Source organism: Apteryx mantelli, chromosome 17, assembly GCF_036417845.1.
Source record: "Apteryx mantelli isolate bAptMan1 chromosome 17, bAptMan1.hap1, whole genome shotgun sequence".
In the NCBI taxonomy this organism is placed as follows: Eukaryota; Metazoa; Chordata; class Aves; order Apterygiformes; family Apterygidae; genus Apteryx; species Apteryx mantelli.
The window spans coordinates 15,206,534-15,233,244 of NC_089994.1; the positions used below are offsets into that span (position 1 = coordinate 15,206,534).

The window sequence follows — 26,711 nt, forward strand, 5'->3', positions numbered from 1 at the left end:
CCGCAGAGGCTATATAAAGGGCGGGAGGGGGGGGGGGGTTGTGTGGCGCAGTTGGAGCCGCCTGAGTCTCGGGAAGAGTTGTGCTGTCAGCTTGGCGTGCGCGCCCCGCGGTGAGAGCTTCGCGGGGCCTCCGCGGGGAAAGGGGAGGGAGAGGGAAGGCCGTTTGTCATGGCGGCGGCTAAAATCTGTGCCGGGTGCCCGGAGGGGAGATGTGTGGGGACGAGAGTATGGGGCTGGGCGAGGCGGAGGGGGTGACGGGTGAGATGGCGGGCTGTGGAGGGGGTGCAGGGCGACATGGCGGGCTGTGGAGGTGGGGCGGGACGTTCCCCTCCCGCTTAATGGCAGCAGCGCGGGCCGGCGGCGGGGATGGAAGGGGAACCATAAAGAGCGATTGGGGAAATGGCGGCCGCGCAGGCGCAGCAACCCCCGCCAAGATGGTGGCGGGCGGGCGCGCGCGCCCTGGGCGGGAAGGGGAGTGGAGTGGGTGGCCCCGCCTCTCGTGATGATGTGGGCGGTCCTACTTTGACGTCACGGGGCGGGGCGCTGGGCGGGCGCTCTCAGGGAGCACCGCCCCTCCAGTGCCCTGCCTCGAGGGAGCAGGGGGCTCCTGGTGCCGGGCCTGCGAAACCAGGGTGCCTCATGGGCAGGGGGAGAAGCTGGCCCTGCTGCGACTTCCCTTGGACAAGGAAAGGAAAACAAGTGAAGCATGTATATATTTTCTCTTGCAGAGGAAAAATGCAGATCTTTGTGAAGACCTTGACGGGGAAGACCATCACCCTGGAGGTTGAGCCCAGTGACACCATTGAGAATGTCAAGGCCAAAATCCAAGACAAGGAAGGCATTCCCCCGGATCAGCAGAGGCTGATCTTTGCTGGCAAGCAGCTGGAAGATGGACGCACCTTGTCTGACTACAACATCCAGAAGGAGTCCACTCTGCACTTGGTGCTGCGTCTGAGGGGCGGCATGCAGATCTTTGTGAAGACCCTGACAGGGAAGACCATCACCCTGGAGGTTGAGCCCAGTGACACCATTGAGAACGTCAAGGCCAAAATCCAAGACAAGGAAGGCATTCCCCCAGATCAGCAGAGGCTGATCTTTGCTGGCAAGCAACTGGAAGATGGGCGCACCTTGTCTGACTACAACATCCAGAAGGAGTCCACTCTGCACTTGGTGCTGCGTCTGAGGGGCGGCATGCAGATCTTTGTGAAGACCCTGACAGGGAAGACCATCACCCTGGAGGTTGAGCCCAGTGACACCATTGAGAACGTCAAGGCCAAAATCCAAGACAAGGAAGGCATTCCTCCAGATCAGCAGAGGCTGATCTTTGCTGGCAAGCAGCTGGAAGATGGACGCACCCTCTCTGACTACAACATCCAGAAGGAGTCCACTCTGCACCTTGTGCTGCGTCTGAGGGGTGGCATGCAGATCTTTGTGAAGACCCTGACAGGGAAGACCATCACCCTGGAGGTTGAGCCCAGTGACACCATTGAGAATGTCAAGGCCAAGATCCAAGACAAAGAAGGCATTCCCCCAGATCAGCAGAGGCTGATCTTTGCTGGCAAGCAGCTGGAAGATGGGCGCACCTTGTCCGACTACAACATCCAGAAGGAATCCACCCTGCATCTTGTGCTGCGTCTGAGGGGTGGCAACTGAACTAGCTACTCACTTCTTACATTCACGTAAAAGTTTCACTGCACTTGTGCATTCCAATAAAGCTGTTGCATCCACAAAAGTTCATGTCTCTTAAATTATGTGAGCAAATATTTTAATTAGATTTTTGTTAATAAAATATAATCTAGCTTCCAAATATTATAAAGATATAGTAAAAACTTCCTTGTGCAAGGCTTAGTCATGTCTGACAAGCATGACTAGGCATTGGACATGGTTCTCCTGAGATTGTAGTGGTGTTCTTAACTGGCTGAAAGTACAATTCTAGTTTTCAGCTCTTAAGCTACTGCTGTGCAAATGCATGCGGGTGTAATCTAATATTTGAACACTGACCATGAATTGAAGGTAAGAAGCATCTTCTGACCAACTTCAGTCAGCCAGCCTCAGCCTTTTCCAGGTCTTCCGGTTAAATCTGTAGTTGCAAAGGAAATTGGCTTGTTAAATCTGTTGGCTAGTGTGTGTTTTCCAATCATTCAGTTACTAGGTGAACTTTATTCTTTGCACAGCTTAAGCATATTAGCAGACTTCTTAACCTAAGATATACTAGCGTGCTTAAAAATACCTTTTGGAATGCATATCCATTCCAGCTTTGCACTAAGTGGGAATGTTAGTTAGCTAAAACAGAAGTGTTACAGAACAGTTCCCATACAATAAGAAAACAGACAAAAGGGAAGTCTCCACAAAACTGTTTGGCAGTAGACTGGAGATCACCAAATAAATGCTTTCCCTTCTGAAGTATGAGCTCAGTAAATAGTTAACCACACTGCACTTGGAATTAGTGAAACTATGGAAAATGAAGAGTAAAAAACTAGAAATATTCCTGACAGCATTAAGGCTACTGTTACTTCCTGTTTGAAGGGATGTACTAGCAGCTGGGATAAAGAGGTCAGCTGATGACTAACTTCAGTAGGGCTTAAAGCAGTGGGTGGGATTCCAGGGAGGAAAATGCAGAGTTTGACTTGAGTGGGCCTGATAATGGATTGTGACTGATTAAAAGTGGAGAAAGGTACTTTCAGCGCTTCACAACCTGTAAGGAACAAGTTTGGATAATCAAGATATGTGCTAAATTGGAGAAAACTTTTCAGTGCTGCTGAAGTCTGGCTAGTTGCAGGTGAGTATTAATGTGCTGTCAACAAGCTGACCTGTTCCCAGCCTCTGCTGCAGCTGGCCCAGGGCAATTCAGTTTTCAGGTCACTGTCATTGCTTGCATGAGACTTCAAAGGGAAAATTGCTGGTAGTTGGACTGGTGGGAGCCTTTATGGATGGTGTTGATGCAGTGCTGTCATGTAAGATGGATGTTTGCTCTCCTGAGTTAATGTAACTGAAAACTGACCAAATGCAGTTAATAAAGCATCCTATTGTATGTCTTTTCTGGCCTCTGAGTCTTTTGAATTTATCTAGTAATTAAACGTTTGGCAGCCAGCCCTTTAGCAAATTCTGAGTGTTGCGTTCTGTGGAGCTGCTGAAATGCGGGTGCCTGTGAAGTAGTTCAAGGGTGACTGTATCAATGTCGTGAATTCAGAGTGCTGGCCTCACTCTGTAAAAAAAGAAAAATTACAATCTGGTTAAAATTTCATAGATCCCTCATCTGTGTTCCTGCTACGGGGTGCCTTGCAGTTGGGTTCCTCCCGCGGTTAGTAAGCCCAGTTTACCTCTTGTAACAAAACTGGTGATAGTTAGAGGGTTCTTTGTTCTCTTTCACAAACTTCAAGGCAGTTGTTGGCCCTCGCAGTACAAACGCGGCCGAGTGTGATACCTGTGAGCAGAGGCCACAGCTGTGTAGCTCTTTGGTGACCGCAGAACAGTCACATTTGGTGCTAATGAAGCAAAGCATTCTATGCTCTAAATGTTAAGGGCATCTTTTGTTTTAACCACAATGGGATCTGTTGTCTTGGTCAGATGACCTTGAGTCACTGCAGTGCATCCCAGCTCCTAAAAGGTATCTCCTCTCTTCAGTTCCTTCAGTTGTGCTGGTTTTTGAAGGAAAACTCATTGTCTCACAGGATTGCTGTAGGTAACAAAGATTTTTCAGTAGAAAAAATGTTCAAAAGAAAAACAGCTTCTGTGTGCTGGCCCTTAAAGCATTACTGCTGGAGAAAATTGGTCACAGCCTGTAGTTTTGTGACCTGGCTGGCCAAAGCTGTGCCAACTAAACAGACGCAACAGGGAAAAAAGAGACCCAATTAAGCTTAGAGGTAAAACCCCACATGTTTGCGGGGGAACAGTCGTTGTTTGTTCCAATTTCTCCACCGCTTAGCTCAGCTCAACCTGCAGGCTTAGCAGCGGGACGCCCGCATGTGGTTGCTGCCGCAGCGGGGGCTGTTCCCCCGCTTTTGACCTTTTCTAGGCGGTTTTTCGGGGTGTGTGTGTGTGTGTGTTGCGGGGGGGGGGGGTGCCTCAACGGGGCTTTCACGCGGGGCGCGCGATGCGCGGAAGGCCCAAACCCGCGGGGGGAAGCGAGCTGCCGCCGGGGCGCGGAGCTGCCGCCGCTGCCGCCGCTGCCGCCGCTGCCCGCCCAGGGGCGGCGCCTGCCGCCTGCCCGCCGCGGCCGCGGGGCTTAAAGCGGCGGCGGGGGCTGCGCGCTGCCTGCGCCTCCGCCATGGCCGCGGCCCGGCGCAGGGCGGCGGTGGGGCTGGCGCTGGCCGGGGCGGTCTTCGCCGTCCTGGGCATCTGCCTGCTCGTCGCGGGGCCCGTCATCGTCAAGGAGCAGGTCGTCAAGGTCGGTGCGCGGCGGCGCCGGGGCGCGGGCCGTGCGGGGGGCCGCGGGGCCTGGTGCATAGCTGGGGGGAGGGCGGTGCAGGGGTCTGGGGAACCTGGTGCGTGGGGCACGGCCGGTGCGTGGGGCCTGGGGTGCCTGGTGCATGGGGAGTGCGTGGGGCACGGCCGGTGCGTGGGGCCTGGGGTGCCTGGTGCATGGGGAGTGCGTGGGGCACGGCCGGTGCGTGGGGCCTGGGGTGCCTGGTGCATGGCTGGGGATGCCTGGTGCGTGGGGTACAGCCAGTGCGTGGGGCCTGGGGTGCCTGGTGCATGGGGAGTGTGTGGGGCACAGCTGGTGCGTGGGACCCGGGGGGCTCTGGGCTGCGTGGGGGGTGCATGGGGCACAGCCGGTGCAGAGGTCTGGGGTGCCTGGCGCATGGGGAGCGTGTGGGGCACGGCCGGTGCAGAGGTCTGGGGGGCCTGGTGCATGGGGGTGCACAGGGCACGGCTGGTGTGTGGGACCTGGGGTGCCAGATGTGTGGGGCACGGCCAATGCTTGGGCTCCAGAGGGCCTGGTATGTGGAGCAGGGGGGCTGGCTCATAGGGTCTGGGGAGCCTGGTTTTCCTGGGTGGTGGTGGGGGGAAGCGCAGTGCATGGGGCTTGGGGACCCAGCATGTGCCCAGGACTAGTGCACGGATGGCACCAGAGCACAAGCGCAAGTTTTCCCCATGTGGGGTTATCAGGTGCATCTGAGCAGCAGAGGGTCTGCTTCCCCGGAGCGCCTGCAGCTTGGAGCACCTGCAGCTTGGAGCGCCTTGGAAATCGTAGCGTGGGTGAATCCAGGTGTGGGACCCCGCTGCAGCCATGCCGGGGCTGGACGGCGGTGGTCCTCCTGTAGCGAGGGCTTTCTGCACAGCTGGAGTCGAGCCGGCACCTGCGGGGCTGGGCACAGGTGATCAACTGTCGCCCTGGGCACTTTCCTGCCTGCACCGCCTTTACCTGAAGCGCTGGTTGTTCCTTGCGTAAATGCGCACAGACTGCCAGGTCTTGACTTAGTGTGGCAAGATGTTTTCTGAATTGGCAGTGGGACAGACTGTGTGGGAATGCTCTGGAGGGAAAGATTGCCCTAATTGCATGTTTTATGAATTTTCTAAGATGCCAGTGCAGTTGATAATGCTTATGTAGCTGGCCAAAGGCTATGTGGAGGCGATTACATGAACAGCTTCCTGGCAGCCAGCTCGCTTATGTTTAAGGGGCTCCTTGACATGTGAGGCTGATCTAGAAATCAAAGCGCTTCTCCTCTGGGAGAGGTGAAGGAACTAGCTGGTGCTTAAAGACATGTAGCGAGTGCCACAAACGAGGCTTTCCTCCCCTTTCTGCCGTGGCTCCTACGGGAGAGATGAAAGCATGTTATTACGTGGTTTTGCACTGCCCAGGTTGCTGCATCTCTGACTTGTGTTGCAGGCCCTGCAGCAGCCCCAGGGCTTGCCTGGCCGGGGTTCGGGATGTGCTCAGACCTCCTGCCCTGAGGCCACCTTGCCCACACAAGGCATCTTGACCTGCCTGCGAATGTGCCTGTTCTGAATGGGGTGATTTGCTCTCGCCTTGCGCATGGAGTAACCTCCACAGAGGGGTTCTGCGGCTGAAGTCCTCCTCTTCTCCTAGACTGAAAAACTAGAGGAGTCGCCCCTCCGAAGACCTGTCTTACTGAGAGAGAGGGGTCCCGAGGCTTGCTCAGCCCTAGTTTTAGTAAAATCTTTTTCTCTCCACCATAAGGAGAGAAGTCAGCTGCCCTGGCATGCCCTCTGAGCTCGTGCCTGTCCGGATTAGCTCCTCAAAATGCTACCTCTGGCTGAGGAGGTGGATAAGTACTTGATAGCTAATGGCTGTGGTTATGTGTGCCGCAGTGTCTTCTCCACAAACAATCTTCTGTTTAAACTTATTCTCCGAAAGGCACTTGGCTGCCTGGCTGAGGAAAGCTAAGCAGGCTTGGTGCTTAGTCGGTAAAAGCCAGACTTTGTCCAGCTCTGTGGACATGAGAAGCTGGTATGTGTAAATAAGAGGCTGAATGGCCACCACAGAATGGGAAGATGGGAAGTCACATCTTCACTGCAAGAGAACTTCCTGCCTGCTTCCTGTAGCTAATTTCTGATAACTTGTAATGAGACCTGAAGATGAGGAAAAGCCTGAGCCTTGTTCCTGCTCAAGCACTTGGGCTCCAAGTCTTCAGCATGATACAAATGGTCCCAAGTGGTCCCAGTGAGGCTTAATGTGAAATGGAAATGATAGCTGAGTGCTGATGACTAGGATGTCCAGAAATATCCAGGGCCTTACTGAAGTTCCTAGGTTGGTCTTCAGAGTGCTGGGTGACAGGAAGAGCTGAGCCTTGAAGGCACCAGTGCTGGTATGAAGGGGTTGATCAGGGCAGGTGGAGGTGGCTTGCCAATCTTGCCTTCCGCAGCTCTGCTAAGGTTGTAGTTTTGGGGCTATCTTCATGGATAAAGTCGATAGGGGAAACGCACAGTAGAAAGGGGAGTGTGGAGCCCAGCTCCCACCCAGTTTGCAGGAACAGAATCTGCTTTGGAGGCTGCACTTACTGCCCTGGTGACAGGGCACACCTGTGACCTTGGCTCAGCAAAACCTGGGGATGTGGCTTTTCTGGAAGCACCTGAAGTACCATGGACCTGCCTAAGATATGAGCTTTAACACAGTTAAACTACATCAACTAGTTTGCAGTTGGTTTAAAAAGCTGATAGCTTTTTTTCTCTTTTGATCCAGGGTGTGGGCATACAGTAGTTTGGTACATGAATTGGCTGTAATAAATAACTGACCTCTTCTGCAAAATATAATCAGCTCTCAGGCTGCAGCAATCCAGGCTGTCCTTGGCCATGCCCAGCCAATGCCTGTGTTGTCTTTGATGGGCATCTGTCGCTTAACATTTCCTCCATCTGGAAACTCTTCTACTTCCCTACCTGAAAGCTGGGATAAGACTAAAAATAGCAAAGATAGTGCTATAAGTTGTAGCAGGATGAATGAGGAACATGGTGAGAGAGGGTGTGGAGGACAAGATCTACATCTGAGGTTGCACTTGAATGCAGCTGAGCTGGGGTTTCCTCTAGAGATTCAAAACAGCAGCTGTTTTATTGAGCCTTCCTCCTAGAGAAGTATGATTCAGGTGCTGCTCATGTAGCTTGTGCTCTCCTGGTCCTGTCCGGAGGAGACTGGCAACAGCATTCTTCTTCTCCTTGGGAACTGAGATCAAGACAGTCAGGAGACAGCAAACCTCTCAGTGATGTTTTGTAACCCGCCTTAGTTAAAGCTATCCTATTTCAGACATGACTGTGTTTGTGTGAACCTACAAGTAGCTTATTTCTAAGGCTGCCCTGTTAAGTAGATTTTACCTAGCAGCTGCTGTGGAGTACCTAGAGTTACTGTGTGCAGAGGGTTGAGAAAGTATCAGGGATCTGGGATGCAGCTCTGACTGTGTACATACTTTATAAATATCTATATACATGTGCAGCAAGAGGTCCAGTGAGCACAAGACAGAATATGCGAGTCTGGCATAATGTGGGCAGCTGGATGCAAAGGGGTAAGATCCAGAAAATAAAGGAAAGCGGATGGTGTTGTTCAGACTGTCTTGGACAAACAGGCTAATAAGGGTTATAAAACAGGCTATCTTTTGCTTAGTTGCTATTGTCCTCCAGTGGATTCTGGGCTGTAAAATCCTTTTTGCTTGCAGGATTGAGACTCTTGAGGCAGCAGCAGCAGCTGGGCGTCGAAGTGAAGATGGGAAGGGTTTGCACTGGCTGTATTGCACTGTGCTGGTGAGGTGTCTGCTCAGGGTTAGGGTTTAGAGGATCTGACAGGACCTTGAGCCAGGGGCTGGCAAAGCCCTGCTGCTCCTGAACAGCTATGCTGCCAGGGGCCCTGGAAAAGGAGAGCTGTCACGGTGCCCAGCTGCCTGCCATGGTGTGATGCCTGCGAGCCTTTGCTGATTAGTGGGTCAAAGCCATTCCCAAAAGTGAGCCTGGTTATGGTGGGAGGCACCCAAAGTAGGTGCTCAAGGTGCAATTCTGGAGCTGAGCAATAAACCGGGGGTGCTGTTGACTCTGAAGCAGGCTGTGCTGGGTTTGAGTCCAGCGAGCACAGCAAGCTGTTGGAGACCTTCAGGAGGGGGAGCGTGAATACAGTCTAGCCAGGTCTGGCCGTGGCCAATTGCCCTGGTGTCCCTGACCAGAGCGGACAGAGTGCTGCTGTAGTCCCAAAACCAGCCCCAAGAGCCAGGAAGGAGATGAGGCCTGTCCAGATGTGCAGCACCTGGGCTGGGAACTAATGAAGGCTTATGAGTGGCTTTTGGGTTCTTGCAGGCACTACCAGTGAATTTTAAGTGATATGAAAAACTTGATTATCCATTGCCTTTAACCTTTCTTATGCCTCACTATGAGTCGCTGCAGGATGACAACTAAGAGGAAGAAAAGGCATGTGAGCCCCGTTGGGACACAGTTTGCTTGTTGCCCTTGTTCTCTTTGACTGGTTTTAGGGAAGTTGCAGGTCCTTCTGTCCAATACCCAAACAGTCACATGGTTGGAGGTTGCTTAACCTCTCCTCTCCTCTCCCAGGCCTGGCTCCAGCTGCGCTGAACAGCCAAATGTGGCAAATGAATTAAGGCCATCAGGGCAGGCTTGTTTGTGCCAGGCAAGTCAAATATGCAGAGCTGCGAATAATTTAGTACTGGCTTGGCTGGCACAGTGCAAGCCTCTAGCACATCAAAACAACTTTGAAATCCTGTGGGTAGGAGTCTGGAAAGTTGAGCCTGAATAAATAAGCCTGCAGACATCCTGCAGCATGAACTTGATGTTTCTGCATGCATAAGTTCCTGTTTTAGGTCTGCTTCTGTTTCACTGGGCAGGATGCGACTGGATCCTCTGGAGAAGGCCTGCTGACACAGCAGCTGTCAGCTGCCTCTGACAAGGGCTGTGCCTCTGGATGGAGGGCTCTCAAAGCTCCCGAGGTGAATGCTCTCCCTTGGGGCAGCCCATCCTAAATGCGGTGTCTCCTTCCTTCTGCAGAACGTGAGGATCGACCCCAGCAGCATTGCCTTCGGCATGTGGAAAGACATCCCTGTTCCTTTTTACTTCTCGGTGCACTTCTTCGAAGTGATGAATCCCCAGGAGGTCCTGCAGGGAGCAAAGCCGGTCGTGAATCAACGTGGGCCCTATGTTTACAGGTCAGGTGCTGATGGCTAGACTTCTGGCCGACTCCTCGGTGAAGAGGCATGGCATTAGCATGCTTGGAGTGAATCCAGTGATGTTCTGTAATTGCTCTGAAATGCTACATTTGGTTGCTTTACTGTTGTTAACGCCAAGAGTAGGACCACTGGCAGTTGAGGCTGTAAGGCTTGGCAGTCCTTCTGGTTTGGGCTACGGAGCTCAGGCCTGTGCTGGGAACTTGGGCCTGTTAGCTAGCCAAACCCGGGCTGATACAGTCCCAGCACAGCAGTAAGGGGTGACCACATGGTGGTGGGCAGTCCTCATCTTCAGAGGGGACTTGAGTTTCATCTTAGCTCTTAATTTAACAGTCCAGCTCCGGAGCTGGAGATCTGAGGCTGAAGCCACCTCTTACAATATCAGACTTCCTGAATTGGCCAAGATGTCTCATCTAACATGATGAGACCAAGAGTCTGCCTACAGTGAATGTTCTTTTTGGGAGAACCAGCGTGGAGCACTAAAACTTGGTCAGGTCCACCTACAGCAGGGCTGGGTCTGTTGCTGTGGCTGAACCCACAGATGCCTCTGTAGACCTGGAATGTGAAGTGATGGGAGATGCTGAGTTGAGTGTGTGAAGCTATCCGTAAATAGCAGTATTCAACATGCTAGTGCCTGCACATGTAGGCAAGGTCAGATCAGCAGCCTAAGCAAGCTCATGTGGGAAGATTAGTGGCCTAATCCAAAGCTGTTTGAGTAGTGTTGGGGGAAACCTGGCAGTACATATACGGCCTTGTTTCCACTGGACTTGCCAGGCCAGCACTGTAAGACCATGTAGCTTCTGTATGTTGTGTCTGTGTCCACAGTCACAGACTTGGGGAAAAGGCTTCACTTACAGTAAACAAGAATAAACAAAGGGGCAAAGCTTATCAGTGTCCTTAGGTATCTGCTGAGCAAGATTAGTGCCCGTCCCTAACATGGGCCATAAAATGGAGGCTCCACAGTAAAGGACTTTGTTTCTGCTGGTGGATTGAGCAGTGGCTCCCTGTGGTGCTGTAACAGCTCACACTGTTGGGGACAACCTTGCAGTACTGTGGAGGATTGCAGCCCCCACACGACACCTGGTCTGCCCCAGCAGCATGTGGCATGGACAAAAAGGTATTGCTGCAAGGCAGCATGCAGAAAACTGGTGTGGGTGGTGGCCCCAAGTCTCTGAGGAGCAGGCTAGCCCCCATGCTGGGTGGAGAATTGTGCTGCAGGTGGCTGCCCTCAGCCTGGGAGAGATCAGGGAACTTGGAGCGAATCAGTGCGTGGGCTCGTCAGCAGTGCAGGTCTCTTCCTGCTCGGTATTCCCGTGTCTTGCAGGCTGTTTCTGTGTGTGGGATGGTGTAGATCTGCTTGTCTGCTCACCTGGGCATCTCATCAACTGCAGATGAACTCTCAAAGGGGATTTATTCATTCCTCTATCAACAACAGATGTTTTTGTCTCAAACTACCTATCAGCTGGGTTCTGAGCTGGGCAGAAATACCCCAATATCTTAACAGGGTGGTTGAAGGCTCCCTTGCATTGGGGAGGGTTCTCATGATCTCCTCTCTCTTTGCAGAGAGTTCAGGTATAAAACAAACATCACGTTCCACAACAACGACACCGTCTCCTTCCTGGAGTACCGGAAGCTCTTCTTCCAGCCAGAGCTGTCCGCGGGCAGGGAGGACGACTACATCGTTGTGCCGAACATCCTGCTCATGGTAACCTGCTCCCCAGAGGGATACTGGTGTCTGCTTGCAGGGGGGAGGATGGCACCCAGTAATACCTTGCAGCTTGCTTTCTTGTTGGGCTGGAGGCCCATTAAGCCAAGATGTAATTTAAGCTTAAAGAATGCGGTCTGCTGCTTTCTGGGTGTTGGGGATCATGTTGGACTGTCGCCCAGTCTCAACTCTGGAGAAATTGTGCATAAAAGGGCTAGCTGGTGCTGCTTAGTGGGGAGGCTGAGCACAGCTCCAACAGCTTACCTAAAATAATTCTTCGAAAATGCAGAGATGAGACGAGGGGCAGCAGTGACTTAGGTGTCACCCTTGGTGATGTTCTGCCCAACAACAGTTATTCTTGCAAGATGGATGAGGCCCTTCTGAAAGCAAGAGCATGCAGAGGGGTGACATGCAAAGAAGCCAGATGAGAGTCTGTAACCTTGTCCAAGCCTCCCCTGGTGAAGTGATTCCTACAAGCCCTCAGTGGCTGTTGCCACTAACTACATTATCTTTCCAAATTTGGGATAAATAGTGAACGAGTGATAGTGGTGAATAATTATGAATGGCTTCCCTAAAGGATTTCTGTAGGACTGTAGAGCAGTGCGGCAGAGGAACCTTGCTGAGCACTGAAGATGTATTGCTGCTTTTTAAAAAAAAAATTGTTTATTTGTTTTTAATTTTTTGAGTAAAGACAGTTCTTGTCTCAGAGGTTTATTTTCTTCCCCAGGGGGCAGCTGTAATGATGGAAAACCTGCCGAACTTTGTGAAGCTCTTAGTGAGTGGAGCCCTGGCTGGCCTGAAACAGGAGGCATTCATGAACCGGACAGTAGGAGAGCTCATGTGGGGATATGAAGATTCCCTTATAGAAACACTAAATATGCTTGTGCCTGGCTTGATCCCTTTCAAGGGAAAATTTGGCTTATTTGTAGAAGTAAGTAAACTATTGCTTGGAAATACTAAAATTGCACTGATATTGCATGTGGGATCAAGTGTCCAGGCGATCCCCCTCACAAACAGTTTGGAGCACTTGGGTGTGGTTAATGGTGGTTGTGTAAGCCTTCCTTAATCCTCCCTTCAGTAGAAACTTGACAGGTTAGGAACTGTGCCAAACCATAGCAACTAAAATAAGTAGAGTTCAGTAGCTTGCTGCATGTGAACACCCACTGAGCTAATGAAGCACGTGGAAGTGTTAATATATTGTAGTCCTGCTGCTTATAATGGATTAAAAGTTAGTTTCTTCTCTCTGCAGTTTAACAGCTCCAGTTCGGGACTGTTCACAGTGTATACAGGCATGAAGGACATCAGCAGAGTTCACATGGTAGATTCATGGAATGGATTAAGAAACGTAAGTGTTGGGTACCAAATCTCTAATATCGGGCTATTTACTGCTCTAAAGCAAGACAAACTGAAAGCCATCAGTGCTACTGTGAGATCTCTGGCTTGTAGGTTTCTGCAGGGCTTCAACCACCACAACTTCAAGTTGCCAAAAGGCTTGTCATGAAGCATTAATCTCTACCCATCAGCTGATTGACTAGAGCTTGAAATGCTGTCAAGGATGTTCATGTCTGTTGGTTGAAGTTCCAGGCTCTGGTGGCCTGTGTTCTTTAAGGCATTACTTTAAATATCCTCATGAAAGGGGTGTTTATTCTTTCTGTGGAATTTCACTCCTAACTAAAATCAAATGGATCGGTAGGTCAATGGCTATGTGATCACTTAAGGCAGGGGGATTTTGCCCCATTTGTCCATTAACAGGGCAGGTGTTTGAATGTAGTGACCTTGATATCTCAAGGTCTTCCCTTTAGCTCTATGCTGAAGTTAAGGTCTTACAGTGGTGGTAAGTCTAAAATAGCAGTTTAGAGCAGAAAATGGCCTGTGCAGGCATGGAAGTGAACTGTCCAGCAAGCTCCAGCTCTGCATCTGTCCTGCAGGTGAATTACTGGCGGACCAGTGAGTGCAACATGATCAATGGGACCTCAGGGGAGATGTGGCCACCATTCATGAGCCCAACATCGCTGGAGTTTTACAGTCCTGATGCCTGCAGGTGAGCCTGCGGTGCCCTGCGTGGCCTCCAAAAGTTGCTCCCCTTAGCCATGCAGGTGCTTGGAAATGTGGGTCTGATGCAGAGTGGAACAAGGTACCTGTACGGTGGCACAGAGGACTAGGGACCAGTTTCTGTAACTAAAGCATCAGCTACAGTCCAGTTGTGCAGCATCTGAGCTTCACAAACAATGTAGCTGCCCAGTTAGATGCATCTTGTGATAGTCATAAAAATCTCTTAGATCACTGGAGAAATCTAACTTATGCTTGTTGAATGAGCAAGAAATGACCGATCTAAAAGTGTGGGAGGAGGAATGGAGAAGTGAGGATTGTCTTACGGAAATTTAGTTATAAACATTTGACCACAGAACTTGCAGCTGACTAATTGCTTGCAGAAATAATGTCAGAAGAGCTAATGCTGCTATTTCCAGGCTGCCTCACTTCTGTTTGAGCCCTCTACGTTGTGCACTATTGGCCATAGCTGATTAAGCAGGGGTTAAAGTTCCCTGTGGATTCTGCCCTGCTCATGTTGAAATTTCCTAAAGCTGGAATGAGGGAAAGTAGAGGAGGCAGGCCATGGCACAAAGCCCTGTCCCCAGCTTGGGGGAGATGATGTTAATTCAGACTTTGCAGTTAGTGCTGCAAAACAAGTGGAGAGCTTGTGCTGGATGGAGAACAATGACCTCTTCCAGCTAACTGGCAAAGTCAGCTGAGGTGAGTATGAATGCTCAAGAGGCATCAGCAAACACCCAAATGACCTAGAGCCAAGGACTTAGAGGAAATTTTACGAGTAATCAAAGGTTAAATAAACCTGTCTGTCTCCAAAACTAGAAAAATCTTCTAGGGAACTGAGCACATATTTTCTGACGAGGCATAAAGTGAAGTGGAAGAAGTCATGGTGAGGCTCTAGTTGGGATGCAAAAGCTTCCCACAGGACATGATGCAGGGGAAATGGGTTCCTTGGAGAGAGTGGCTCAGGCATGCTGATGGCACTGTCTCTTCACTAACCAGTGCTGTGTGTTCTCCCCAAAGCTACTGTTGCAGCATCTCTGCTGGCCCAGCTGGCTAGGGAGGAATCGCAAATGTCAACTCTAAGAGAATCATAAGGTACCCTTCACCCTAGCTGCCTCTTTCAGGAAAAAAATGTGGCTCCCTAGGCTAAAAAAAGCAAAACTGTTAGGAGTCCAGTTGTCCTGAGCTTGAGTAAGAGCCCATCTCTCTCCCTGATGGGGGGATTGGGAGTGGCTGGTCTCCTCACAGTTTGCCTGTCACGTGCAGCCAATAGACTGAGATGCAGCTGCATGGATGTCCCCACAAGGCAGGCTATGTTTTACCCTGCTGATATGCTGCAGCAGCCTCTGTGGTTGCCTTCTAGCAAGGTGGCAGCTGAGAAGCATGCCCGTAACTGCCGAATGTGCTTTGAATCCTACGTCCTAGGTTTTGGTGATGGAAGGCAGCTATAGGGATAAGCATCCTCCTTGGTTTAACCAGGCTGTATCTCAGCAAATCTTGCTTGGGTGTGAAGGAGGGAAACTTCCCTCCTGGAAACTTGCATCTACCCTGAGCAGCTGGTCTGAATGATGCAGCACAAAATAACTGGCCTGTTGTACCCAGGAAAAAATCTGGCTGCATGATATAGTTCCTGAGGTAAGCTTTTCCACTCCCCTAATGGCCTATATACTGAAGTCATGCTGCAAAAGCAGAGATTTAGCCAGTGTCCATTTCCTGCGACAGAGCACTTCTGCCTTGGAGCCAACACTTGTACAAAGAAGGTATTATCTCTAGAGAGCATCTGTGGGGATTATTACATGCCCTTAAACAAATCTCATCTGGTTTCTGCAAACAGATTTATAAGCCTGTGAGTCTCTCCATAACTAGTCCTGACCAACCCTTTATCTGTGCTTAAAACATGGAAAACAAATGGCTTAAATGCTTGTTCCCAAACCAAAGCGCTGCTCTGAATGTTTATCTTGATCTCAAAGTCTAAGTTACATTGCAACTGTGATCTTATCCGGCTAAGATAAGAACCCGGTTCTGTTTTCAGAACCTCTCTGCTGTTGGCTAATCCTAATTCCTCTCCACTGAAATGCTTTTAGGTCTATGAAACTGGTGTATGAGCAGTCTGGGGAGTTTGAGGGTGTGCCCACCTATCGCTTTGTGGCGCCAAAGACGCTCTTTGCCAACGGCACAGACTACCCACCCAACGAAGGCTTCTGCCCCTGCCTGCAGTCTGGTATCCAGAATGTCAGTTCCTGCAGGTTCAGTAAGTCCTTTCCTCCTCTGGTCCCTCCATGCTTCAGTTCTTCCCTGCCGTACCCTTGCCATGCCAGTATTTAGCTGCAGGGAAGTGGTATGAGGCCTCCTATCCAGAAAGTCTGCTCAGCCGCCTGCCAGAGCGCTGAAAGATACTGTGGGGTCTGTTTGCATGGCTCTGTGCTCCTGCAAGCCTCTGGACAAGGAGGGAAGGGGGAAAATCTTTGAGCCCAAAGCCCATCTGCCTGTGGCCCAGCAACAGCCCTGTGTCCTCTGGAGCACCCAAGAATATGGTGGGAGCCTTTCCTCCCCCAAACTGGGGAAGGAGGGAGCAGGCAGGTGAGCAAGGCCCCTGCTAGGGTGGGGAAAGGCAGGCCATGTAACTGTCAAAATGAACTTTGATGTTGGACAGTTGGTGCGGATTACACAGGAGTGAACCTGGACTTCAGTGTCCTGACCCATGTCTGGGTACGGCAAGTTACTGCGGCATTGAATGGTGTGTTTAGCCTTCCCCAAGCGCTGGGATAAGTTGCAGGAGGTATGGGAAGGAACCTTCTCCCTGGGAGGGGAACGATAGAAACAACTTCTCTTAAAGCCTGTTCAGAACCAATGCTTTCATGGCTAAAAATGTCAACAAAACTCTCTAATGGGCTTGGCTGAGCTGAAGATGGCTTTGCTCTCATCCAGATGCACCCCTATTCCTTTCCCACCCACACTTCTACAACGCTGACCCATTCCTGGTGAACGCTGTCGACGGCCTGCACCCCAACAAGGAGCAGCATGCGCTCTTCCTTGACGTGCACCCGGTGAGTGAGCCTGTCTGAAGCCTTGCCTCGAAGGGAGGAGTCCCGCCTCGCGCGGGGAGGGGGGTTAAGCCGGGGTGCGGGCCCGCTGGCCGGGGTGGGGGCATCTCCCACCAGCTGCCTGGTGGCCTCGCTCTGCTCTCACGGTGCTGACTTGCGCAGGTTCCATAGTGCAGAGGCTGGCAAGGGCATGTGTAGATAAAAATGCCAAAGCCATAAACTAATTGAATAGCTCGCCTGGCTTCTAGAGAATTGCAGAACTAATTATGAGCATAATTGTTTTGATAAGCACAGTCAAGTTTTTTTTCTACTGACTCAGGAATGTCCATAACACCAGGAGGTGCATTGAGCAGCACCCTAGCTGTGCCCCAGGTATGAAAGCCTGTACTGTCATGACAGCTGACCAGCCAAGTCTAAAGACCACTCTAGCTGAAGCATCACCGCTGTTCTTGGGCTAGCTTTTTTCACTGTCCCAACCTGCCCTTCTGGCTGGCTGCTTCTACTCTGGACTGACGCGGTGGTTCTTGTGTGTCTATAGCATAAGGGTAAAGGAACCACTCCAGCGGTGACTAGTTGGGGTGACCTGAGCCATCTTTGCTGTCCCAACTGCTGATGGGGAGGGGGCTTTGGGCTCTTCCGCCCATGGCCCATATTGCATATGATCAGATCTTCCAAATGTTCAGTGATGTTAGCTCAAGCAGGGAAACAATTCCTCTCTTGAGGTAAGGTAAGAATGTTATTTAGGCATTGAACTCTCTCTCTCTGGTTTTCTTATCAAATGTAGGAAAATCTAATTAACTTTATTACAGTATCAAACATCTTCTGATAAGGATATAGTTAATTGTACTATTATCTAGCTGCAGCCTGCTGAGTATGATGCTGCAATGAGGGCAATCCAACAAAAACTCTGCCCTTAAAAACGTGTTGTAAAACTGCAGTGTCATGAGAAACCAGTGCCTTAGATGCGTGTCAGCAAGACCAGTTTTGCAGTTTATCTTCGCTGTCTTAGTCTGTTGCTGGACAGTGATAGCAGTTGATATCTAGTCATAGTTATGAGAAACGTTCTGGACCCTTGACTGTGCATATATTATTATTATTTTTTGTATTGGCATGCCTTTGTCAAACTTCCTGCTGGTAGGATGAACAATATAAGACACCCATTATGCTTCAAGGAACACTAGAGTTGCTACTAAAACATCCTGCCTAAGGAATCGCTTGCAGGCTGCATGTGCTACTCAGCCCAGTTTGAGTGTGCTTAGACTCAGGCCCACAAGCCCTGGGTCATGTAAAAACCTCCCTGTCCTCGTGCTGTCTGCCTGCTGAACGCGTGCTGGATTCCTCCTGGGGCACCTGCAGGCTGTGCTGGGGCTGTTCTGCAGCAGCAGGGCCTGTTTAGGTTAGCTGTGTGTCTTCACGGACTAACCCCAGGAACGCTGCCTGGCGAGAGTGCAAGGGAAGGGGGCAGAGGGCAAGCTGCCTCCGTGAGCCATCGCCCCAGAGCCTGGAGACCTGGCACCTGGGTGATCAGTGCTTGCGTGCTGGTGGAAACCCCAGCCCTGCTCCTCCTGTGTGCAGCGACTGCAGTGGTTCTCTGCAAGATCCCATCGATCGGTCTGGGGGAGTCGCACCCAAAGCAGCTTTGGTGGAAAGCCTGGGGCTGCTCTTCTGCAGGGACAAGTGCTGGCTGTGCTGATGTGGTTGATCTCTCCCTTTGCAGATGACGGGTATCCCGATGAATTGCTCCATCAAGTTCCAGCTGAATCTGTACATAAAGGAGGTGGCTGGTATAAAGTAAGTAGTTGTCTTCTGGAAATGGCAATCTGTCTTCCTAGAGCTTGAAGTGTTGCCGACTTTGATCACTGCATAGTTTACTGTCCCCAAAGATGAGGCAGCTCTAACCTCACCAGTTCTGCTGTGGCAGAAGCCAGCTGGGTCATGTGGTGAAGTGTCAGCTCTTCCCGTGACCTGACAGCCCTCCTTTGGCAGCACACTGTGTGGCTGCTCGTTTTGTCAGCTCTCGCAGGGTCTCCTGTGCCTGACGGGACGGTCGATGTAATACAAATGCTCTGACTGCACTGCCGTTACAGGGGAGGTACAGGGGCTTTTTGCCTGTGTTGTGCAGCTGCTCAAAAGCTTTCACACCCGACGTGGAGAAGCTAGGCTCGCTCTGCTTTCAGCATTGAAAGTTGAAGTTATCCTTCCAAAAAGGCTCTTTCAGCTAGTTACGAAAGCAAATGGGAACCCTCTCGGAAGGACTTTGTAATGATGTTATGTGGTGCCAAGTGTTAAATACCTGCAAGAGTGGGAACACGCATCAACTTGCTGCATTATAGATCGGCTGTATACCAACAACAGCCCTGGTGCTGTGAACTTGGCTACGCTACCCCTTAAGACCATGCAGGTGACTGAGATGTCTTGTAATTGCAAGTTTAGCATCGCAGCTCACTGAGTGAATGTACCTGGAGCTCAGGGAGACCTGGGATGGCACTTACTGCTGTCATCAGGCAGTTAAGCACACATAGAAATGTAAGCTCTGCTCTTGCATGAAAGGCCCTGGTTGGACCTGGTCCCTGAAGGGGAGGGTGCTCCCTGAAGCAGGAGGAGTTGTTGCCCCCTTGCACTGTTTTCCTGGCCGCTCTCAGTCTACCAGACCCTTCCTTGTAGGAAGAACTAAGGCACTAGTTGTGACATGATCAACCAGTAATCTAAATGTGCATCTCTCTTCTCAGACAAACAGGGAAGACTAAGCCAGTGGTCTTGCCGCTGCTGTGGTTCGCAGAGGTGAGCTGTACTCCCACCACCTTCCTTGACCTAATTCTGTAGAAGGTCTCGTGCAGAAGGGTGGAGACTGCTTCCCCACCTCCCAGAGCTGCTGTGCTCGGAGAGGGCTGTCAGTGCTGTTACGTGACTTTCCTGGGGAAACTCTACCTTGAATAAAGCTTTAAGCCAACCAGACTAATTAGGGGACAGAGGGCTTTGCAACGCTTGGCTGCATGCTTAATCTGTCTGAGCTGAGCAAACCCTGTGCTGTGCTTGGTTAACCTCTGGTTCTGTGCTGAACACGGGGGCGAGCAGGACCCAGAACAGTACTGTCACCATGTCCCTTGCTAATGCAAACCAGTGTGTGTCAGTCCTCTGCAGTTGTGTGCGTGTCCAGGGGACTCAACAATTTGGTAAAAGCTTCTAGCCTGACTGAATCCTACTTAAATTCCCTAATTCCTGCTGGGAGTTGGTGGGAGGGGAGTTGCACAATGGGTCTGCCTCAGCCCTGGACAAGAGGGAAATGCCACTGACAGCTTTGCTTTCTTGAGCAGAGTGGATCCATTGAAGGCTCAGTCCTAAAGCAGTTTTACACCAACCTGGTGTTGATCCCATCCGTGCTGGACTATCTGCAGTACATCTTCCTTGGGCTGAGTATCCCTCTCATTATCACAGCAGCTGTACTCATGGCAACAAGTAAGGTAAGAACCTGCAGATGTCTAATGGTAAATGGTGTTACTCAAATCAGACTTAATCAGATGATGTAGATCGGGCTGACAATCTAACACTCCTGATGAAACATAGGCCAATGTTGTGAAGCGTGTCCGAATGTTGCCAGGTGCCAGTACGTAACGGCAGGACTTCCTCAGCCATCTAGAAACTGGGCTGCAGATAGATAACATGAAAGCATTTCTGGCCATCTCAATACCCAGTAGTGACAAAAGTGGATTCCTGTAGGAGGAAGCATTCCTTGACTCATCCAGCTACCGAAGGAACAAGCTCCTCAATCTGGTCTCCTTATAAAGCAGCAGTTTGCTCAAGTCTAAATGTCTCTGCAGGGTCCCACCAGCTTCCTAATCTGAACAGAGCCTTCTTCTCTGGTGCGATGTAGCCACTTAAGCGCAGCTTGTTCATGAAAGAAATGTGGCAGCTGTGTTCTTGCAGAAAGGGCACAGGTACTCTGCCCATGTCTCAAGCCAGCCTGGACCCCATCCTTCCCTAAAATTCACTTGTTTCCCTGCGACTGAAACTACTCTGGATAGCTCTGGAAGTTGGACCTTCAGTGCCTTTGTGGATCTGGACTTAATGAGAAGTGAAAATCTCCGAAGCCTGTGGGAAGCTGGCACCTAATCAGAAGTTGGCCCACGGTAGGGAGGAGCAGTGAGGATGCTCGATGCCTGTCACAGCAAGAACCTGAACCATCTGTGCCTAAGGCTCCAGGGATAGAGCACAAAACACTGAGATGCTTAACAGATCTGTGGCTCTGGCTCCAAAACATTCTTCTGATAACACTAAGCTCCCTGTAAGCTTTAGCTCTTGAAATAGAGATTTAACTCCCTACCCTAACCTATCAAAACAAGCTTATTTAGTTTAGCACTAAAGTCAAATAACCTGAGCTGGCTCTCAAGCTAAGAACTGAAGAGGCTACTTGTGGGGATAAAAAGGCAATGCTTAAGGATAGGAAGGGTCTCAGGTGAGAGCATGTGCAAGAGGCTGTTCTCACTTGGCCTCCTGTAACTGCCCCTACTGGAACAGTAATTTAAATCCCACTTTAAATGGTTGCCAGGGTTTTCAGAGTGTCACGTAATTGGATTTTAACCAAGCCTACAACAGCATAATTGACTTGAGCACATGATTCCAAATGCCTTTGTTCCTCCACGTGCTCGGCAACAATGCGGAAGGAAGGCTGGGGCCGAGAGCTCAATGCGGAGCCTTTACTGCACTCCTGAAATGGTCAGGCCTCAGGTATGCTGCACTCCTCGACTTCAGCCAGTGCGCGTAGTCACTGGCAAATAAGGTGGATTAAGCAGTTCAGGCTGCCAGTACAAGTACCTGACTCCTGTCTGCACAGTCAAAGTGATGCTTTCAGAGGGTGCTTCTTTCTAGCCAAAGTTAGAAATACCTTGCCTTAACACTACTGGGACTACCTCTAAAGAAAGTCACCTTCTGCCCTTATCCAAATGTGTGAATTTGCAAGGCTGCCTTTGCCAGCTTGTGACAATGAGCAGAGACTGCCCACCAGAAGCCAGCAAGCTCCAGCCGTGGAGCTAAGGCCATGGCTAAGGTGTCCCAGGCTTTTCGAGCAGGAAACCTGACTTGCCAAAGTCCGTTATTCATCTTCCAGTGATCACTCCCTCCTTCGATCTTCTCCTTGCTTGACACTTCAGCAAGCAGCTCACCTGCAACGGTGGAGAGCTGTCCTGGGCAGTGAGTGGCTGCTGGAGGCTCCTTGCTGCCTGAAAGCCACCCCTAAAATCTGAATGTCAGGCACTCAAGTCTCATAGTACACTGCCAGGCTGCTGGAACAAGCATTCCCATAGGAATGGGAGTGGTCTTGGCTGCTGGGAACTGCACAAACCTTCGAAGTGGTATTTGGCAGACCACGATATTGAGCAGCTTAGCACCAGCAAATCTGACAAATACTTGCAGTCATTGGGCAGCTGTTTCTCCAAAGCCTTGTGTAGCCCTGAGCTGGTGATTCACCTTGCTTTTTGCAAGTCTTAACTCCTAGAGCCTTGACCATGCCTGAAGAGGTCAGGAAGCAAAGCTGATTCTTAAATTCACTTTAGTCAACTGAATATCTGCTTGTGAAATATCCCAAGCCCAGGCACAAGCCAGCTGTAAATATTCGGGGGCTCAGCAGCTCCCACTACTACTTTTAAAAGTGCCATGAACTGCTGGAACTAAAATAAACTGCAGGAAGTGTCTGGCTACCTGGAAAGTGAATTAAAAGCCTTAATGATCTTAGAAATCTCTAAGGAACCTATGCAATAACACATGGAAGTCTCTCTCTCTAGTGAATAGAGAAGAGCTTGTAAACTGGAAGACAGTAATTTGCAGCCAAGGTGTGTTCCTGATTTGATTGAAGTGTTGCTTAATCTAGTAATGATTGCTTAATCGTGCACAGTCCTCCCTCTTGAAGTCACAGGATGTCACAGGGGGCACTGAGCAAGGACATTGTCCACAGCTGTCATGTGTCACCCAGTGCGAAGGTCTCACTTAACCAAATTTCTTCCTGGAATTTCTTGCCTGCCTCTCCAGCTTCCAGAGGGAGCAGTGTGCTCTAAACTCAGTCCAGATGAGGTACTGTGAAACACTTAAATTCTTAGTCTAGTCTGTAGTGGAGCCAGTTTAAAATGCATCTGTTGAGCCTGCAGTTCTAAAATGTGTAAATCTCTTCCTGTACCCGCACAAAGTGTGCCCAAATACAACATTATTAATCTCTTCTGCAAGCATGGTCTAAAACCTGAATAGTGACACTCATTTAAAATGCAAATGGACCATTTTAAAACTGGCTTAACACTGACCAAAATCTTACATAGAGGACAGCTTAGTATAACCTACAAATTGCAATCTTCATTAATAAGTAGATTGTAGCTAAACAGTGATTAAAACTCTCTTAAAATCTCCTCTTAAAATTAGAACCCTTATGAAATTCATGTCAAAGTACAACATAAAATAGCCTGATTATCTTCTAGGAAAAATGCTCTTTATTTTGGAGTAGCAATAAAAAGAACTCAGACACTAATAAGGCCAACGAGGCCACCTCTGCCAAAAAGCTGCCTCCGGTTAAAGGGATGGTGTTGCGGGAAGCCAGACTGTAGGTGGGTACCCAGTCAAGGTAACATGCTTTCCTCTCATCCTGATTTGATTAAGCTTTGCTTAAAACCAATCAAATGAAAATGCTTACTGTCCACATGTACCAGACGTGCCCTCTTGGCAAGCTTGACAAAACGATGTTGCCTCCTAGCTTTATCCAGGGCAATTTAGTTGTCTTAATACTTAATGCCTAATACTCCCACTTAACCAGGCTGCAAGAAGATACTTTTATTGTTTCTCCCCACGTACCTGATTTGCAGCCCTAATAATAAGCTCAGGGTGAAAAATAGGACTGGTGTGAGGAAACACTTTCCTCACCTTTCCCCAGAGTGTTTGAGATCCAGGGGTAAGCTTTTAAAAGAGCAAAAACTCATGGGACTAACAGAGCTAGCCAACTCATGGATTTCACTTTCCTTCAGTATCCAGAGCCTTGATTAAAAAGGTTCAAATATCTGGGTGTGTATTTAGTTGGTGCTCCAAGTATTAGTGGGCAGGAATGAAAATAACTTCATTCTGTTCAGAAGATGAGATGCAAAGATCTTCGATTTAAGAAGCCTTCAGAAAAGAGTTCTTGAACACACAAAGATCTGAGAGGTCTTGGGTGCAATGAGGGATGGGGTGATGGCACCCTGCAATGCTGTGATCCTCCTGTGGGAGCTCTGGAAACCCAGGTGGCTTTGTTCTGAGTTGGGAAATGGGCTGTCACGAGGTCTGCCGACCTCAGACAGGTAACAGCATGCTCTAAGAGATACTGGAGATAATGGAGTGAAACAGGCGTTCTGGAAATCTAGTAGTCCAAAGTGAATTCTGGATGTCTCGTGGCCGCTTGACCAGTTGTGTGGAAGGGCTTGCTGGAAGGTGGTCTGTCCTAGCCTGCCGACAGCGTATACCTCAAGCGGGGCCGGCGGCGTGCGTGGGGGGCAGGCCGTCGCGGTGGGGATCGCAGGTCTTCGCCGGGCAGTGAGCGTTGCAGCTAAAGCACTGTAAGGTCTGTTTCATACTGCAACTGCTGAGTGTGTAGTTGCTGCTGTCTCCTCTGTTCAGAGAACCACCAAAGAGAAGAGCCTGCGTGAGCCCGACACGCAGAGCAAACCCCCTCCTTTCTCTGAGACAACGCCGCTCCTGCAAGACACTAGTACGCTGAACTGGGACGATGCCGAAGCCTGAGGTGCCAGCCCTTGCACGCTCCCCGCTGGGAAACACCCCTGTGCTCAGGGGTAAGAACTACTTTGGATCCAGAGAGCGCCCTGGAAGGTAAAGTCATCTTGAGCAACACAGCTGGGAACTCGGCATGTCACTGCAAAGCCATGAGACAGGATTCATGGCACCAAAACTTGCTGCACCAGGGCACAGGTGAGGCAAAGACTAGCTCCTTCCAGCACCTGCAACAGGATTCAAGAACACTTGTCTGAACGGTGCTGGTATTTGCCATAGCCTGTCTCTACCAGTTGGTAGGCAGGAATGAAGACGGTCACTGGCTGATCTGAGGAGTTATTTTGCTGCTTAAAGTTGCCTGTTGCCAGGAGTAAAAGACACTCTAAGATCCTTTAGAACAGATAAGATTTGTACATGAAGCAATGATGGGACTTAGTGATCTTTCTAAATGCTGCTGTTTTGCATCCCATGAGAATGGGGCTTGCTATCCTGAAGTTTTATTGACACATCCTGGGATTGCACTATCCTGCAGATCAGTTCTGGGTGCTGTCACTTCAGTGATGACTTTCTTTAAGGCCTTCGAGGGTATCTAGGCCTGCCCAGGGTTGTTGCTGCCTCTGTGTATATTGAATAATACAGTGCTGATTTAAAAGCCCCAAATCTGTGCCATGATCTTGAGGTCCAGTGATTCCAGTCCAAAGCCCCTTTACTGCTTCTGGCTCTCTCCTCGCTTTAGATTTAGGTGACTGAATGAGATAAACCTTGGCAAAAAAAAAATTGGTTTTGGCACAGCTGCCCTGTTGCTTGGCTCCCAGCAGACCCGTTGTCTGGGGGTCGCTCTAATGGGGAAGAAGCCCTTAGGCCCAGGGCTATTTCAGAGTTAACTTAATCAGTAGTTATCTACCACACCTGCCTTCCCAGCTTCTCCTGGGGGAGACTGAGCAACATTTTGAGAGGCTGAAAGCACCAGTGCTGGTGCCTGTGGAAGGGTGAAATGCAGAGCAGGGAAACTTGTCTCTGCACCCGAGTGCTTCCAGCCCTGTGTGTAGCGTAGATACTGCCATGATCTGGAAACCACTGCATTTGCCTGCAGCAGCTCTGTAACCTTCCAGGGGGCTAAGCAATATTTTTTTTCTTTCATGCCACCATCTCTCTTACTAGGCAGGAAGAGAACAGGAGATAAAACCACCGTGAGCAACTCCCAGGCTAGTGCTTTCCTTGCTGGCTGCATCCCCAGCCTTGCAGCTGGGATTCAGGCTGTCTTAACCACTGAAGTAGCCTAGGTACAGCACAGACAAGGAAGGGGGAAGCTAGGAGCTGCCAAGCACTTGCTCCATAGGTAGAAGTTGGCTAGTTCAGGCCTAGATGCCCCTGAAGCATCAGGAAGGCTGTGGCTGGCAAAGTCCTTCCTGCGGCTGGTGCTGCCCTGGGGAGTTTCTGTGGCATGATCCTTGCTGAGGTTGGTGCATAAACCACAGCTGTAAACACTCCCTAGTCTTGAATCCAAAATTACTCACCAGCAAATGTTGGCTTGCAATCTGTGGCTTCAGCAAGCAGTGACCAAATGGGGGAAACAACGGTGGCACCGTCTCAGATGAGGCACTACATCACCCTCAATGTACCGATTCACATGAATAAGACCTAGCCGCGTGAGGCGAGACTAACGGTTGATCCAAGATAACTCCTCCTGAGCTTGCCTGGTCAAGGTTTTGATGATGTATTGTGCTAACTGCTTTTTGTACCGGTAAAACATGAACAAACTACTGCAATGCTGGTCGTGGTAGAGTCCTTTTTAGGCTGTTTACAGAAATGCAACGGTGCAAGAGCCCTGCTTTGTAAGACAGGGCTGCATATTGCAATAAGGGTTCAGAGCTCTGGTGCTGGGCTGCAATAAAAGCACCTGTGGATAATTGGGGAGAGGGCAAGTAGCTGGGGTCTGTCTCAACATGTCCTTTTCCCAGTGTGGTGGGGGCCTGTGACACCAGCAGCTCTGGGAAGTCAGGGGGCAGAGCTGTCCAGGCCCTTCTCAAACTGCTGGAGCTTCCTGGAGGCTGCTCAAGGTCTGTGTGAGCTTCCTAGAGCCATCCTGGGGTTCCCAGAGCAGCTGGGAGCTTTCTGGAGTGATTCAGGGCCTTCTAGCACTGCCTACACCCATGCTCTAGAGAGTCCTGGGGACTGAAACACTAGGAAAAACTAGAGAAATCTCATTTTAAGGAAGTGACTTTCAGGTATCCAAGGGCTTGCCTAAAGACTTTCCAGAGTTGGGAGGGTGCAAAGGGGTTGCTGCCTTTTTAGAGCCTTGCTGAGGCTTTCTAGGGAGCTCCCGGAGTCTTTCTGGAGCTTGCACAGAGGTGAGTGGAGCTTGTCAGACTTTCTGCAGTTTTCTAGGGCAACCAGCTTCCTGGGGCTGTGCTGGAGCCTTCTCCGAGGGGCCCTGACACCTCCTAGAGGTGGGCTTGGGGAGGGGGGTTGTCTAGACCCTTGCAGGGACAGTCTGGCTCTCCTTGAGCGCTGTCCTGGAGCGTTCCCAGGGCTTTCTGTAGTTTCCACAGTTTCCAGAAGTGGCTT

At 50.3% G+C, this 26,711-nt stretch overlaps 2 protein-coding genes across 2 annotated transcripts; both read left to right on the top strand.

Annotated features, from left to right (window-relative positions):
* Window positions 1-34: 34 nt before the first annotated feature.
* UBC (ubiquitin C) lies at window positions 35-3,035 on the top strand. Its single transcript, XM_067306941.1, has 2 exons — window positions 35-110; window positions 729-3,035. Exon 2 carries the CDS (start codon window positions 736-738, stop codon window positions 1,651-1,653), a length of 918 nt encoding a protein of 305 aa, XP_067163042.1. The 5' UTR covers window positions 35-110; window positions 729-735; the 3' UTR covers window positions 1,654-3,035.
* A 1,194-nt stretch (window positions 3,036-4,229) lies between these two features.
* On the top strand, window positions 4,230-25,912 carry SCARB1 (scavenger receptor class B member 1). Its single transcript, XM_067307068.1, has 12 exons — window positions 4,230-4,387; window positions 9,436-9,593; window positions 11,175-11,316; window positions 12,044-12,247; window positions 12,566-12,661; window positions 13,245-13,357; window positions 15,450-15,616; window positions 16,294-16,412; window positions 18,127-18,200; window positions 19,139-19,190; window positions 19,724-19,870; window positions 24,033-25,912. Exons 1-12 carry the CDS (start codon window positions 4,268-4,270, stop codon window positions 24,153-24,155), a joined length of 1,515 nt encoding a protein of 504 aa, XP_067163169.1. The 5' UTR covers window positions 4,230-4,267; the 3' UTR covers window positions 24,156-25,912.
* Window positions 25,913-26,711: the final 799 nt, after the last annotated feature.